Source organism: Bos indicus, chromosome 28 (assembly GCF_029378745.1).
Source record: "Bos indicus isolate NIAB-ARS_2022 breed Sahiwal x Tharparkar chromosome 28, NIAB-ARS_B.indTharparkar_mat_pri_1.0, whole genome shotgun sequence".
Taxonomy (NCBI): domain Eukaryota; kingdom Metazoa; phylum Chordata; class Mammalia; order Artiodactyla; family Bovidae; genus Bos; species Bos indicus.
The window spans coordinates 34,055,704-34,070,152 of record NC_091787.1 but is presented as its reverse complement, the minus strand read 5'-3'; the positions used below and the strand labels follow the sequence as shown (position 1 = coordinate 34,070,152).

The 14,449-nt window shown below is 47.0% G+C and overlaps 1 protein-coding gene across 1 annotated transcript in view; it reads right to left on the bottom strand.

Moving 5' to 3' along the window:
• Window positions 1–9,692: 9,692 nt before the first annotated feature.
• The window catches only part of RPS24 (ribosomal protein S24), a 257,955-nt gene continuing 253,198 nt past the window's right edge, over window positions 9,693–14,449 (bottom strand). Inside the window, exon 5 of the mRNA XM_070782170.1 lies at window positions 9,693–9,702. Within this exon, the coding sequence (XP_070638271.1) occupies window positions 9,700–9,702 (3 nt within the window). The 3' untranslated portion in view covers window positions 9,693–9,699. The remainder of the gene's footprint in view (window positions 9,703–14,449) is intronic.

The window sequence follows — 14,449 nt, the reverse complement described above, 5'->3', positions numbered from 1 at the left end:
GGACAGCCTCACCTCCCCCACACCCAGTGTCACACCCTGTTGATACAGCTGATTTGGCCACCATACAGCATAAGGGCTCATGGGAACTGCCGGCTAGAACCCCAAAGAGAAAGACAGAGGGCAAGGAAGCACCTATCCCTGAGAACAGACTCTGCCCTTTATGATCCAGATTAGACCAGCAGGGCCTGGCCTGGGCTGAGATCTACATCCTGGGGGTAAGGCCTGCACTCTGGTCACCAAGAAGAACCTAGGGGCGTGATCGCCCAGACTCAAGACATGAAAATGCCGGCTAGGAACTATGAGCTGGAAAACAGTGATGGCAACATCAGATGGAGCCACCTCCCTGCAGGTAAGTGAGGAGCCCTCCTGAGACTCCTGACACCCCAACTGGGGAATCTTCTTGGCCAGGTTTCCCAGCAAGTCGGGCTGAGAACCAGGTCTCGGAAGCCCTGGACTGCTGGATTCCACCACTCCTGCAGGAAAAGGCACAGTGATCCCAGAGCAGCGAGGAGGTGGAGCAGTGGGTAAGACCTTGGTCACACCTGTGCTGCCCCCTCTGGGAAGTGTCCCCATCTCCTCTAACCCAACAGCCCCACTTTCCCAGGCTCTGAAGGCTGGCCCAGGTGCGTCTCTCTCCTAGCCAACGAAGGTGATCTCTGCATGTTAAGACTCTAAAGATCCAAGGAAACAACAAAGAGATCCAAACTTTGGTGTAAAGAATCAGAACCAGACCTTGCATCCTGGCCTGCCCTGCTTCCCTCCTCCCTGGTGGCGGCCTCTCCAACTCAGCTTGCTTGCCCTGAGTGTGCCATGGGTGGCACTGGAAAACCCGGGCTGTTTTGGAAAAGACCCAGCCCTCCCCAGCTGCACCCCACAGGGCAAGTGTGAGCCAGTCACAGCAGGCGTCATGGAAACACCCCTCCCACCAGCTGTGCCCCTCCCGCTCACCCCCGCGTGGCAGGTCCCTTCTTCCCAGTGCCGCCTGTCTGCAATGGGAGACCAGCCCTGGAACTTCTCAATCAGAGAGAATTCCCACTGCTTCAGTGTTGCTTAATTTTTTCTTTCTCTCTCTCCAGCATTAGTAATAACTGGATCAGATGCCTGCATGAGTCAGCCTAGCTAGAGGCCCAATTAACTCGCCCACATGCACCCATTAATTCTCCCCTGGACCCCGGGTATCAGGCAGCAGGCACCTCTCCTTGTGAGCCTGGTACATTCAGAGACTCCTCCCACTGCGACCACACACATCCACCCCATCCTGCCCCCACTATCTCCCACCACTGCCCAGATTCAGGCTTTATCACTTCTCTTGACTTGCTCCCACCTTCTAACAGTTGTCCCCACCTCTAAGACCATCTCAACAGGTCTGGTTCCCTCCACCACCAGCTGGTTGCAGGGCGGCTGCCTAAAAGCAGACCTATTCAGGTCACAACTAGGCTCACATTTCAGGGTCCAGGCAGCAGTGGCAGGAAGTAAGGAGCCCCCCAAGTCAATAGAGCATGCACATGGGCTGCCTTCTGCACCATCAGGCTGCTGGAGAGGTTACGTCTTCACTCAAGAGTCCTCCAATGACCTCCATGAGAGGACAGTCTTGGTCCATCACAATGACCTACTTCTGCCCTCGGTTTCTGGCTGCATTAGTCATGGCCAGTACAGGTTTGTTAGAACATCAGGTTGATTCTGCCACTGGCCCATTCGGGGTTAGAGGAGCAAATCGAGTACCCCTGAGATGTTCTTTGTGAGAAACTGTAAAGTAGAGAAACTTGCTTTCCACTCTGCAGTCACTTCTTGGGACATAGCACTGCTCCCCCCTGGTCCGCAGCCCTGCTCTGTCTTCCCGGCTCAATTCTGAAAACCACAGCACGATAGTCACACACACACACACACACACACAAACACACACACTGTGCACCCAGCCACCGGGAGTCCATGTCCACCACCTAGACCCACTCTTGAAGCTTCACTTCCCACCATTTAATGTTATGCTCAAAAAAAAATTTCACAGCAACCAGGAGGCAAATGGGAGTCATGTGTTCCTGGAATACCCTACAATCATTCAGGATGATACACTAGGTGGAGGGAGGAAACCATTCATTTGTCAGACTTTGACTCAGTACCTGATGGGTACAAGACACTGGGAGCAGCCATTCTTTTCCTGTCTGGAAACAGCACGAGGAGGAAGGCACACACCACCTCCATCAGATTGGATACTTCTTGGAGCTAGCCTCAGTTATGAGAACAATGCCCGAAGGGGTGTGAATGGCCCCACAACGTTAATGATACCCACATTTTAAAATAAAAATCGTGCTTTGAGAAGTAAGCTTCAGCATGCAAGACATAGGTAATTCATCTTACAATCTGCTATACTCCACATCCTTGCATCTCCTTCTGAGCTCCCATGTTATCACCCTTTTCTGTGTCTCTCATGAAGACAGGAATGTCCTTTAAGGCAGATAATTACTGTTCACCCTACACTGAACAACCCCAGGGTGCTGAGTTTCCTGTCGCCCCTCACAGTCAAACTCTGCTGTTCTGACAGGTTTTCTGACACCTCATCAAGGAACCAAAGTACATAATCTCTGCCATCTTTGGGTCATTTGAGTCCTAGAGTCATCATTCAGCCATCCACTTATGCATGCATGCATTCATTTGCTCATTCAACATAGGCTCTGTGAGCATCTGCTCTGTGCCAGGCCCTAGGGCCTCTACCTAAGAGGTCACATATACTCTGCTACTGCTACTGCTAAGTTGCTTCAGTCGTGTCCAACTCTATGCGACCCCATGGATGGCAGCCCACCAGGCTCCCCTGTCCCTGGGATTCTCCAGGCAAGAACACAGGAGTGGGTTGCCATTCCCTTCTCCAGTGCATGAAAGTGAAAAGCGAAAGTGAAGTTGCTCAGTCATGCCCGACTCCTAGCGACCCCATGGACTTCAGCCTACCAGGCTCCTCCGCCCATGGGATTTTCGAGGCAAGAGTACTGGAGTGGGGTGCCATGGCCTTCTCTACCATATGTAAAACAGATAACTAGTGGGAAGCGGCTGTGTAGCACAGGGATCTCTGCTCGGTGCTCTGTGATGACCTAGAGGGACGGGATGGGGCGTGGGGAGGGAGACTTAAGAGAGAGGAGATATATGTATATGTGTGGCTGGTTCACTTTGTTGTACAGCAGAAACTAACACAACATTGTAAAGCAATTATATTCCAATAATAAAAATTTTTTTAAATTTAAAAACACTTGAAATTTTTTAAAAAAAGAAATGAGTTAAGTCTATCGCTACTCCCTTCCAGGCATGTTTGCTGACCTGAATCCCATCTAAACTCTCAGAGCTTTGGTCTCTTCTTCCACCAAGGTGAAGAATTAGGGCTGGAACAGTCTTTAGAGATGATCTAATTCAAGGGTCAGCAAAATATAGTCCTCTAGCTAAATCTAGCCCTCCATCTGTTTTTGTACAGACTGGGAGCTAAATATGGTTTTCACATTTTTAAATGGTTGAGGGAAAAGAGGAATGTTTCATGACACATGAAAATTCTATGAAATTCAAATTCCGGTGCCCATAAATAAAGCTTTATTGGCCCACAGCCACGCTCATTCATTTACCTATCGTATGCGGCCGCCTGCCTCGCTGCCACAGCAAAACCGAGGACTTGCAAGAGAAAGAGTATGGCCCACAAAGCCAAAATCATTTTCTTTATAGAAAAAGTCTGCTGACCCTGCTCTGGTCTGGTGTTGTATGGTTCATCCAACCCTGCCTCCTCCCAGAGCATCCCAGAGGACCGAAGGTGCCAGCCTGGGGGAGGGGCTCACATGCCCAGACAGGCCTGGAGCATGGGGCCACTGCCTCTCCCAGCGAGCCAAGCTGGCTTAGTGACTCCTCCTCCCCAGGAACCCTCAGGTCTCAATGCTCCTCCTTCGAGAGGCCTAGCTGCCCATGTGCTGCTCTGCTGGGGCCCCAGGAGACAAAGTCCAGTCCTAAAGCCGAGCCCCGGGTTATGCTAGCATCGGCCAGTTTGGTCTACCACAACCTCCACTCCCATGCGCCAATCTCCTGCTCTCCTGTTTTAAACCCCCATTAAAGCTTTCACATTGAAGCATTATGGCATCAAGAAATGTTAACAAGATCTACATCTTCAAAGAAAACACAGCTCCTTCTAAGTCCTCAGTGGCCACCTCCACCATGGCCTTCAGGCTTCCTCTGTGGATGTGGGGACCTGGTGGCACCATAGCCAGGGAGGCAGTGGGGGGTACCGTCTTGCTCCCAAATGTGGCCCCGGAACCCAGACGCCTGCCCTCCTGCTGCAAGGCCTTGCCCTTCCTTCATGCCTTAAGTCACAAGGTCCGCCCACACCTGATAACTGTCTCCCTGCACACTTGGTCTTAGTCCCACATGTCACACGCATTCTCTCAGGGAAAGAACTACAGCTGGAGAGACAAAGAGGTTAGCAAGGGCTTCCCAGCCCATTATATCAGGAATACCCCAGAGGGGGGTTTACTTTATAACCTCATTCAGTAAAGAAACAGATCCCTACACCCCAAAACACATCAGCCCAGAGTGGGAAGGGGGCTGGTGCATGAAACCATGAACAGCGCTGGCAGCACCCCCCCCGGACAAAGTCTTGTGCTTTAGCACCTACAGAGTAGACAGAAATCAAAGAAACAGACTCATGAATGGGCAAGGCAGTTCCCAGGGAGGGATGAATTCTGGCAGGGAAACAAGACAGGTGGACGTGCTTGCGCAGCAGGGACAACATTCGATTTGATCATCAGAGGTGGCCTATGAGCAGAGAAGGAGCCAGCTTTGAGCATATCTGGAGAAACACCTGCAGACGGAGGGTGCAAAGGCCTTGAGACAATGTGATGAATACTCTTCAATCTATCTGGGACTCCCCTTACAAGCCAGAGCCCACTTCTTTCCACAGGACATAAAGTATCAGAAGTTCACTCATCAGCCTCCCTTGTAGCCACCACGTGGCTCATATAGGCTTCTCAGTCAGATGTACTGATCCCAGAATTTTGAGTCAGACGTGACTGACACAAAGAAATGGAGGCTGGGAACTTTCCTGGTGATCCAGTGGCTAAGACTCCCTGCTCCCAATGCAGGGGACATGGGTTCGCTCCCTGGTCAGAGAACTAGATCCCACATGAGGCAGCTAAGTGTTCACATGCGGCAACTGAAGATCCTGCATGCTGCAGTGAAGATCGAAGATCCTGCATGCTGCAACTAAGACCCAGCACAGCCAAATAAATAAATATTTTTTAAAAAAGGAAAGAAACAAAGAAGTGAGGGCTGGGAAGACCACAGGCGGGCAAGGGTGTCTCCGTGCAGTAGCCATACTCTCTCTAGGGAGGTGGCCGTGGCCGCGGATCTAGCAGCAGAGTCCATATCGAGGGCTACCACTTGGTTGGATGGCCATGGTGTCTGCACCCAGGAGCAGCATCTAAGAGGTGCTCTGAAGCATGATTTGGGGTATGGTTTCTAGTTGCATAACTTCTGATTTTAGTTTTCTTGCCCTCCAGGAAATTCACTGAGCTCCACAAGATTGTTTCATTAAATTGCTTTTCTGCTTACAACACTGAAAGTCACTTTCTGCTGCTTGCTACCCAGAACGCTGACCAACACAGGCAAGTAATGCAGAGACAGTTCAGTTCAGTTCAGTCGCTCAGTCGTGTCCGACTCTTTGCGACCCCGTGAATCGCAGCACGTCAGGCCTCCCTGTCCATCACCAGCTCCCAGAGTTCACTCAGACTCACGTCCATCGAGTCAGTGATGCCATCCAGCCATCTCATCCTCTGTCGTCCCCTTCTCCTCCTGCCCCCAATCCCTCCCGGCATCAGAGTCTTTTCCAATGAGTCAACTCTTCACATGAGGTGGCCAAAGTACTGGAGTTTCAGCTTTAGCATCATTCCTTCCAAAGAAATCCCAGGACTAATCTCCTTTTGGATGGACTGGTTGGATCTCCTTGCAGTCCAAGGGACTCTCAAGAGTCTTCTCCAACACCACAGTTCAAAAGCATCAATTCTTCAGCACTCAGCTTTCTTCACAGTCCAACTCTCACATCCATACATGACCACAGGAAAAACCATAGCCTTGACTAGATGGACCTTTGTTGGCAAAGTAATGTCTCTGCTTTTTATTATGCTATCTAGGTTGGTCATAACTTTCCTTCCAAGGAGTAAGCATCTTTTAATTTCATGGCTGCAATCACCATCTGCAGTGATTATGGAGCCCCAAAAACTAAAGTCAGCCACTGTTTCCACTGTTTCCCATCTATTTGCCATGAAGTGATGGGACCGGATGCCATGATCTTCATTTTCTGAATGTTATTGCATAAAGAAGAAACCAGCACATGGCATCTGTGCCACTGAGACTGCAGGGTTTATCTGTCACCACAGCACTGCCTGGTCCATCCTAACTATTACAGAAAGTTTCAGGATCAGATTTTTTTTTAAAGGCAGGTGGCATGAAGCCTGATGAATACTTGAAAAGAGGAGAAAAGATGGGGAGAATGGTCTGAAATAACACTGAAGTTATTAATAACAGGGTTTGGTTTATTTTATTCTGTGATTAAAAGGCCCCAGAAGGTTTTAGACAGAAACAGATATAGCCAAACACTGAAGCAGAATGCCTTTCCCACAGCTTATAGGAATGAGGAGCTTGAGACACGTGTGTGTCGGTGTGGGGGTGTGTGTGGTGGGGGTGAGGTCTCAAAAGACGTCTAACCAACCCTCTGCTGCTGTCACATATGTCCCACTTGGAAGCTCTTAAGGAGTTACCTGGCCTCTTCTTGCATGTTTTCATTGACAGGAAACGCACTTCTTTCTAGTACTCCTCATTTTACTGAGGGATTTCTCTGAGCTTTTTCATTTTCCTATAGCCTCTCTCTACTGGTAAACCCCAGCAAGTCTGAACACACTTGCCATTCCTCAGAGGCCCCACACAGAACTTTCTGCCATGTTCATGCTCTGCTGAACACAGCCTCTGAACACTGGCCTCCCAAAATCTGTCTCCAGCAGAGCTGGATGCTGAAAGCAGGGTTAGGGTATAGGCTTAGGGATCCAGGATCTCTGCACTGAGAGTATGATCAGCCCAGCAGGAGAGAAGGATATGCCAGGAGGGGCTCACACAATCTGTTATGTTTGCATCGTGCTCCTCCCACATCCCCTAGAGAGAGCAGAGGGGACATTTAAATCTCCCTCTGCCAGGCTCCCTCTGCCTGCCCTTGTCCACATCCGCAGCCCAACCTTCAGCTCCATGAGCTGATGCAGCAGGAATTTATTTACAAGTTCATTATCCCTGTGAATCATGTCCAGCTTGAGTTGGGGCTTAACACAGAGCTGAGGGGAGATCCTTCAAACAGCTGTGCCCATGAAGCTTGGGGAGGGGATGGGCCAGGACAAGTAGGGCCTCACTGCACCAAGAGCCAAGAGGGCAGATGGGAGCAGGGCATGGGAGACGGCTCGTGCCAGCCCTGGGGTTTGGTCTGGCTCTAGCAATTGTAGGGCTTTTCCAAACTCTGGCTTAATTCCAACACAGAGGCCCCAGATGGAAGATCTGGCTTGCAGTCATCCATAACTTCTAAGTCCCCAAAGGTACCAGGGCGCTTGAGAGAGTAGAGAAGCAGCAACCAACATGTTTCTGACTTCTATCCCAGCAGGAATGCTGCTGCTCCACCAGCCACTAGAGTGGACGATTTTATATCAATACTCTAGTGTTATTCAAATGCAAGCGATGACCATTAACTTATTCAAACTTCTGTTACAACCAGTATTTTATTTGATCACTGTACATAAATTTATCCATCTCCATTTGAAAGAAAGGGGTTCAAAGCTCTGAAAGGTGGAGAGTCTGGCCCAAGACCGACTATAATAAATGGTGTTGTCCAGGACTTAAAGTCAAATCCTTTACTCCATATCCACACTAACCCAAATCCTGCCTCTGCGTTCTGACTGCCTTCTGAAATGCAGAATGATGGTACAACTGTCAGGGTTTACTTGGGGAAATAGAAACTCTCCAGATCTTTCAAACAGAAGATTTAATAATTTAACAAGAAATAGATGTCATGGTAGATATAGATTATTTGCAAAATTGGCCATGATTATTTTCCTCCCTATATCCAAGTGATATGACTTTGAATTTGGGCTGGTCTTGTAGCTTAGTTTGGTCCATAGAATATGACCAAAGTGATGCTGCTCCACTTTCAAGCCTAACCCTCAAGACACCTTGCATTGTTCTAGGTGCTTTCTTAGAACCCTGCACAGTCAACATGTGTACAAGAAGGAGAGACCGTGTGGAGTACAGGCTACTCATCCCAGTCAAGGCCACTCTGGACCAATCAGCCTGCAGACCACCTTGCACCTGAGTTCAGATGCATGCGTGATCCCAACTAAGAACAGAAGGACCGCTCAGCTGAGCCCAGCCTAAATCCTGATCCACAGTGTTGTGAGCTAAATATATCATTTTTGCTTTAAATGAGTAACTGTGAGCTACTTATTATTCAGCAAAAGCTAACTGATACAGTACCTACAAAACTTTTAGAACAGCTAAAAACTGAAGGTTAGTGTATAAATTTAAGGAGTGAAGTTTTGGGACTTCCCTGATAGCGCAGTGGCTAAGACTCTGCTCCCAATGCAGGGGCCCCAGGTTCAATCCCTGGTCAGGGAACTAGATCCTGCATGCCAAAACTAAGACCCAGCACAGCCAAATCAATCAACAAACCAATAAATAATTTTTTTTAAAGAAATTCATTTGTAAAAAGGAGGGGAAGGATAGTTAGGGAGTTTGGGATGGATATTTACATACTGCTATATTTAAAATGGATAACCAACAAGGTCCTACTGTATGTAAAGCACAGGGAACTCTGCTCAGTGTTATATGGCAGCCTGGATGGGAGGGAGTTTGAGGGAGAATGCATACATGTATATGTATAGCTGAGTCCCTTTGCTGTCCACTTGAAACTATCACAATAGTGTTAATTGACTATACTCCAATGTAAAATAAAAATTTTAAAAATGAAATATTAAAAGCAAACAAACAAAAAAAAAGAGTGAAGTTTCTCTGCAAGCTTTCAGAAATAAAGAAATTGCAGGATCTGCAGGAAGTACTACAGGGCTCACAGATGCTCCCAACATTGTTGACTCAAACAGGAAAATTCTGAGGTTGTTTTAAAACCTCACATCTGCCATTGCCCACCAGTCTACCCACCACAGTTAGAGAACAATGAGATGGCTTTGGCTTCTTTCCAAGCCCACCAGTCTACCCACCAGTTAAAAGACAATGAGATGGCTTTGGCTACTTTCCTTCTGAATCTCATGTAGTTACCACTCCAGGAAAGAATCCAACCTGGAACCTGGATGGCAAGTGTTCTCAGAAATGTGGTTCTCGGGCTTCCATCCCCTGGTACAGAAGAGACTGTACATATGACTTATGCCTTTAGTCAGCACCCATCTACCTACATCTGGGGGCTTCCCGGTGACACTAGTGGTAAATAACCTGCCTGCCAATGCAGGAGACGCAAGAGACACAGGTTCAATCCCTGGGTTGGGAAGATCCCCTGCAGAAGGAAGTGGCAACGCACTCCAGTATTCTTGCCTGGAGAATCCCATGGACAGGGGAGCCTGATGGGCTACAGTCCATAGGGGTTGCAAAGAGTCAGACACCACTGAATTGACTTAGCACACGCATGAGCCCCTCTTGTCCAGCTCAGTGCTCTTCCTGTGGGCTGTCACGGTACCACTGTAATTACCTTTAAACTCTATCTACCCTACAAGTTTGGAAGCTCCATGAAAGCTGAGGCCATGCCCCCAGGTTCCTCTTTATATATCCGTCCCCATTGGGAATGGACAGCAGTAAATGATTGTTAAACCAAATCATGAGCTTCCCCAGATGCTGTGAAGTTCATGGTAGAGAGTGTGTTCAATCCATCATAATATAATAACAGTAATAGCTAAATATTTTTAATGCTTACTTTGGACCAGAAGGTTTATAGGCATTATTAGCTCATTTAATCCTCCTTGCAACCTCAAGAGATATTACTGTTATTATCCTGATTTGTAGATAAAAATATGAGATTTAAAGAGGTTAAATAACTTGCCCAAATCATTCAGCTAGTGCGCAGTGAAATCAGACACTTGTCCTCCCTTTGAGATCACACAGGCATTACTAACTTATTTAATCCTCATTTACACCCATCTGTGGGCTCCAACCCTGAGTGATCCCTATAGAGATAAGAAGATTTCACCTACATGCCTGCACTTTAGGCTTAAGAATAAAATGAAGGGACAGAGGAGCTGGATGTGTTATCTTGATTCTATGTAACACCCTCCCATTCCAGGCTAGTCTCCTGCTCACAGCAGTGAAGGATGGAATGGCTAAAAAGGATTGGAAGTCAGGTGGTCCACACACTTGACCACTAGACATATGGCCTCTCTAGTGTTTCCCCTTCATAATACAGTCAACTCCACCACCACATGATGAGGGATGGGGTGGTATGGTGAGGGATGGTGTGGTATGGTGAGGGATGGGGTGACATGGAGTCCCATCTTCCTTGGTCAGATTGCTAACAAGTACAGTCAGCCTCCATATCCATGGGTTTCACATCTGCCAATTCAACCAATGGCAGGCCAAATAACAGTCTGAGGAATATGTAGATATGGAGAGTCAATCTTATACCTTACTCCACAAATATCCAAAAGTGCTTAGATAATTAAATAAGCTTTCTTGCTGCAGCAATTATCAGAGCCTTTAATATGCCAGTGTTGTTTTGAACAAAAGATATGTAGCATTTCCTGCACTCGTTAGACCACAGCACGCTTCATTTCCTCAGACATCTGCCAGGACTAGGGACCCATGGAACACAGTTTGGCAAACATTAATTCCTGGGGCACATCCCTCCAGAGGCCTGGCTACACCTGGTCTTCATGAGATACACCAGATTCTTTCCATTAAATTTTCTTCCCTGCTGGAGTTAACTCAGGTCAGTTTCCGTCAGTCGCAACAACAGATCTTGACTGAGACACACCCTCACTTACCCTCAGAAAGGCCATATCTTTGGCAACTTCTGGGATTTACACCCAGAGGTGGAACATGAGAGAAGGATCTGGGGAGACCCAAGCAGTCAGACGTGGTCATGGCAGGCTGCAACTGATACCCACCACTGAGGGGTCATGCTCAGAAATGCATGCTAAAGGACTCCTGGATCTTTTTTGTTTTCAGTTTCCCTTCCTGATGAGAAATTTACTATGTTTAGATAAAGAGAACTGTGGCTTATGCTTTTGGATTCCTGTGGCTGAGTTTATGTCCTTTTGATATTTCTATCATGTTTCTGGGTGTTACAGAAGTTTCCCTTCCTCCAGGATGTTGAAGGAGGGGGTCACAAGTCTCTTCCCATCTCCATTCATCCCAACTCTGACACATACACACACAAACACCCTACTTCTGTTTAGTTTCTCCCAAGTCTACAATCTGGGTTGAGGAAGGGTTTATGGGTAGATGTAATGCCCATTCTTGATGAGCACACGCTCCATATTGGTTTCTAGGAGAGACAGAAGCCTTGACTTGCAGAATATCCCCTTTCTTATCATGGCCACACCCTAGGCGAGCTGAAGTTCTATTCTCTTAGCGGACAGAGCCTGTTTAAAATGAGTGGAAGTTGGTTCAGTTCAGTTCAGTCGCTCAGTCATGTCTCACTCTTTGTGACCCCATGAATTGCAGCATGCCAGGCCTCTCTGTCCATCACCAACTCCCAGAGTTGACTCAAACTCAGGTCCATCGAGTCGGTGATGCCATCCATCCATCTCATCCTCTGTCGTCCCCTTCTTCTCCTGCCCCCAATCCCTCTCAGCATCAAAATCTTTTCCAACGAGTCAACTCTTCACATGAGGTGGCCAAAGTACTGGAGTTTCAGCTTTAGCATCATTCCTTCCAAAGAACACCCAGGACTGATCTCCTTTAGAATGGACTGGTTAGATCTCCTTGCAGTCCAAGGGACTCTCAAGAGTCTTCTCCAGCACCACAGTTCAAAAGCATCAATTCTTCAGCACTCAGCTTTCTTCACAGTCCAACTCTCACGTCCATAACATGACTACTGGAAAAACTGTAGCCTTGACTAGACAGACATTTGTTGACAAAGTAATGTCTCTGCTTTTGAATATGCTATCTAGGTTGGTCATAATTTTCCTTCCAAGGAGTAAGCGTCTTTTAATTTCATGGCTGCAATCACCATCTGCAGTGATTTTGGAGCCCCAAAAAATAAAGTCTGACACTGTTTCCACTGTTTCCCCATCTATTCCCCATGAAGTGATGGGACCAGATGCCATGATCTTCGTTTTCTGAATGTTGAGCTTTAAGCCAACTTTTTTACTCTCCACTTTCACTTTCATCAAGAGGCTTTTGAGTTCCTCTTCACTTTCTGCCATAAGGGTGGTGTCATCTGCATATCTGAGGTTGTTGATATTTCTCCCAGCAATCTTGATTCCAGCTTGTGCTTCTTCCAGCCCAGCATTTCTCATGATGTACTCTGCATATAAGTTAAATAAGCAGGGTGACAATATACAGTCTTGACGTACTTCTTTTCCTATTTGGAACCAGTCTGTTGTTCCATGACCAGTTCTAACTGTTGCTTCCTGACCTGCATATAGGTTTCTCAAGAGGCAGGTCAGGTTGTCTGGTATTCCCATGTCTTTCAGAATTGTCCACAGTTTATTGTGATCCACACAGTCAAAGGCTTTGGCATAGTCAATAAAGCAGAAATAGGTGTTTTTCTGGAATTCTCTTGCTTTTTCCATGATCCAGCGGATGTTGGCAATTTGATCTCTGCCTTTTCTAGAACCAGCTTGAACATCAGGAAGTTCACGGTTCACATGTTGCTGAAGCCTGGCTTGGAGAATTTTGAGCATTACTTTACTAGCGTGTGAGATGAGTGCAATTGTGTGGTAGTTTGAGCATTTTTGGCATTGCCTTTCTTTGGGATTGGAATGAAAACTGACCTTTTCCAGTCGTGTGGCCACTGCTGAGTTTTCCAAATTTGCTGGCATATTGAGTGCAGCACTTTCACAGCATCATATTCTGGATTTGAAATAGCTCAACTGGAATTCCATCACCTCACTAGCTTTGTTCGTAGTGATCGGTTGCCACCAAAATGGCAGCAGGGGTGGACAGGATTGAACTAGGTTCCGCTGCAGTCCATCCACACTGCCTGAGCCATACTGCACAGCCATGCTAGGGGACAAGAGAGTGGCTTGGAGATAGAGCCAGACCTGGTCACCCCACGGACAAGGATGCTGTTCCCCAGAGCCCTGGGCAGGAAAGACCACTCATTCTCATGCTCCCCAAATTGCAGGCTGGGATTGGGTCCCTCTTGCCTCTTACTCCATGCCATGACTCACCACCACATGTGAAAGACCCCTGTTCCTTTAGGCTCATGCCACCTGGCTATAGTACCACCCCCAACACATCCTGAGTCACCTACCATCCTTCCAGTCCTGTCCCAAGATCATTGACGACTTTGGCATTAAGATGCAGCCCTCATCTCCACTCAGACCTTACCCTGGTGACTTCAGTTTCCACATGAATGCCCCATCCAATACCTTGAGTGCTCAGTCCCTTAACCTCCTCAATGAAGACCTTCTCCCTCTCTCCACTCCAGCCAGTCACCCACGCATTTGGCCACACTCTCTAGGCTTTGTCATCACCTCGAACTGGCCTATTTCTACTACTCTGAAATCATAAATTCAGCCCAGATTATTCTTTCTGTTTTGCAACTTTTTTTTTGTCCTAAAATACACATAACATAAAATATATCACCTTAATGATTTTTAAATATATAGCTCAGTGGTTATTATATATATATATATATATATATACACATACACACTTATGGTGAATATATTATCAGTAACACTTGCTATTTTCTGGGGGGTTTTTTGGTTCTTTTTTTAAGATAATAGTCATCATATGGATATGGGTGTTATCTTATTGTGGTTTTGATTTGCATTTCCCTAATGATTAATAATATTGCATATGATTTCATTTGTTTATTATGCATTTGCAGATCTCCTTTGAAGAAATGTCTATTCAAGTCCTTGGCCCATTTGTGAATAAGGTTGTTTGGCTTTGGGGTTGCTATTGGGTTTTAGGAGTTCTCTATATATTCTGGATATTAATCCCTTACTGGATATATGATTTGCAAACATGTTCTCCCATTCTGTGTGTTGCCTTTTTACTCTTTAAATCAGAACCATCAGACATTCCCTTTCAGGCCCTCTTCATCCCCACCTAAACTCACCCTTACTTTCTTTCTTCTTCCAATAAGAGGGTGTCCCTTCCTACCCAAAACTATTCCCTCTCCCATGAACTCCCTGGATTCCAACCTAGTTGGCTTTCACCAAAAAATCCCACTTTCTTGATAATCCCTGTAGGAGCTAGACTTCAAAATGCCTCCCACTCTCAGTCA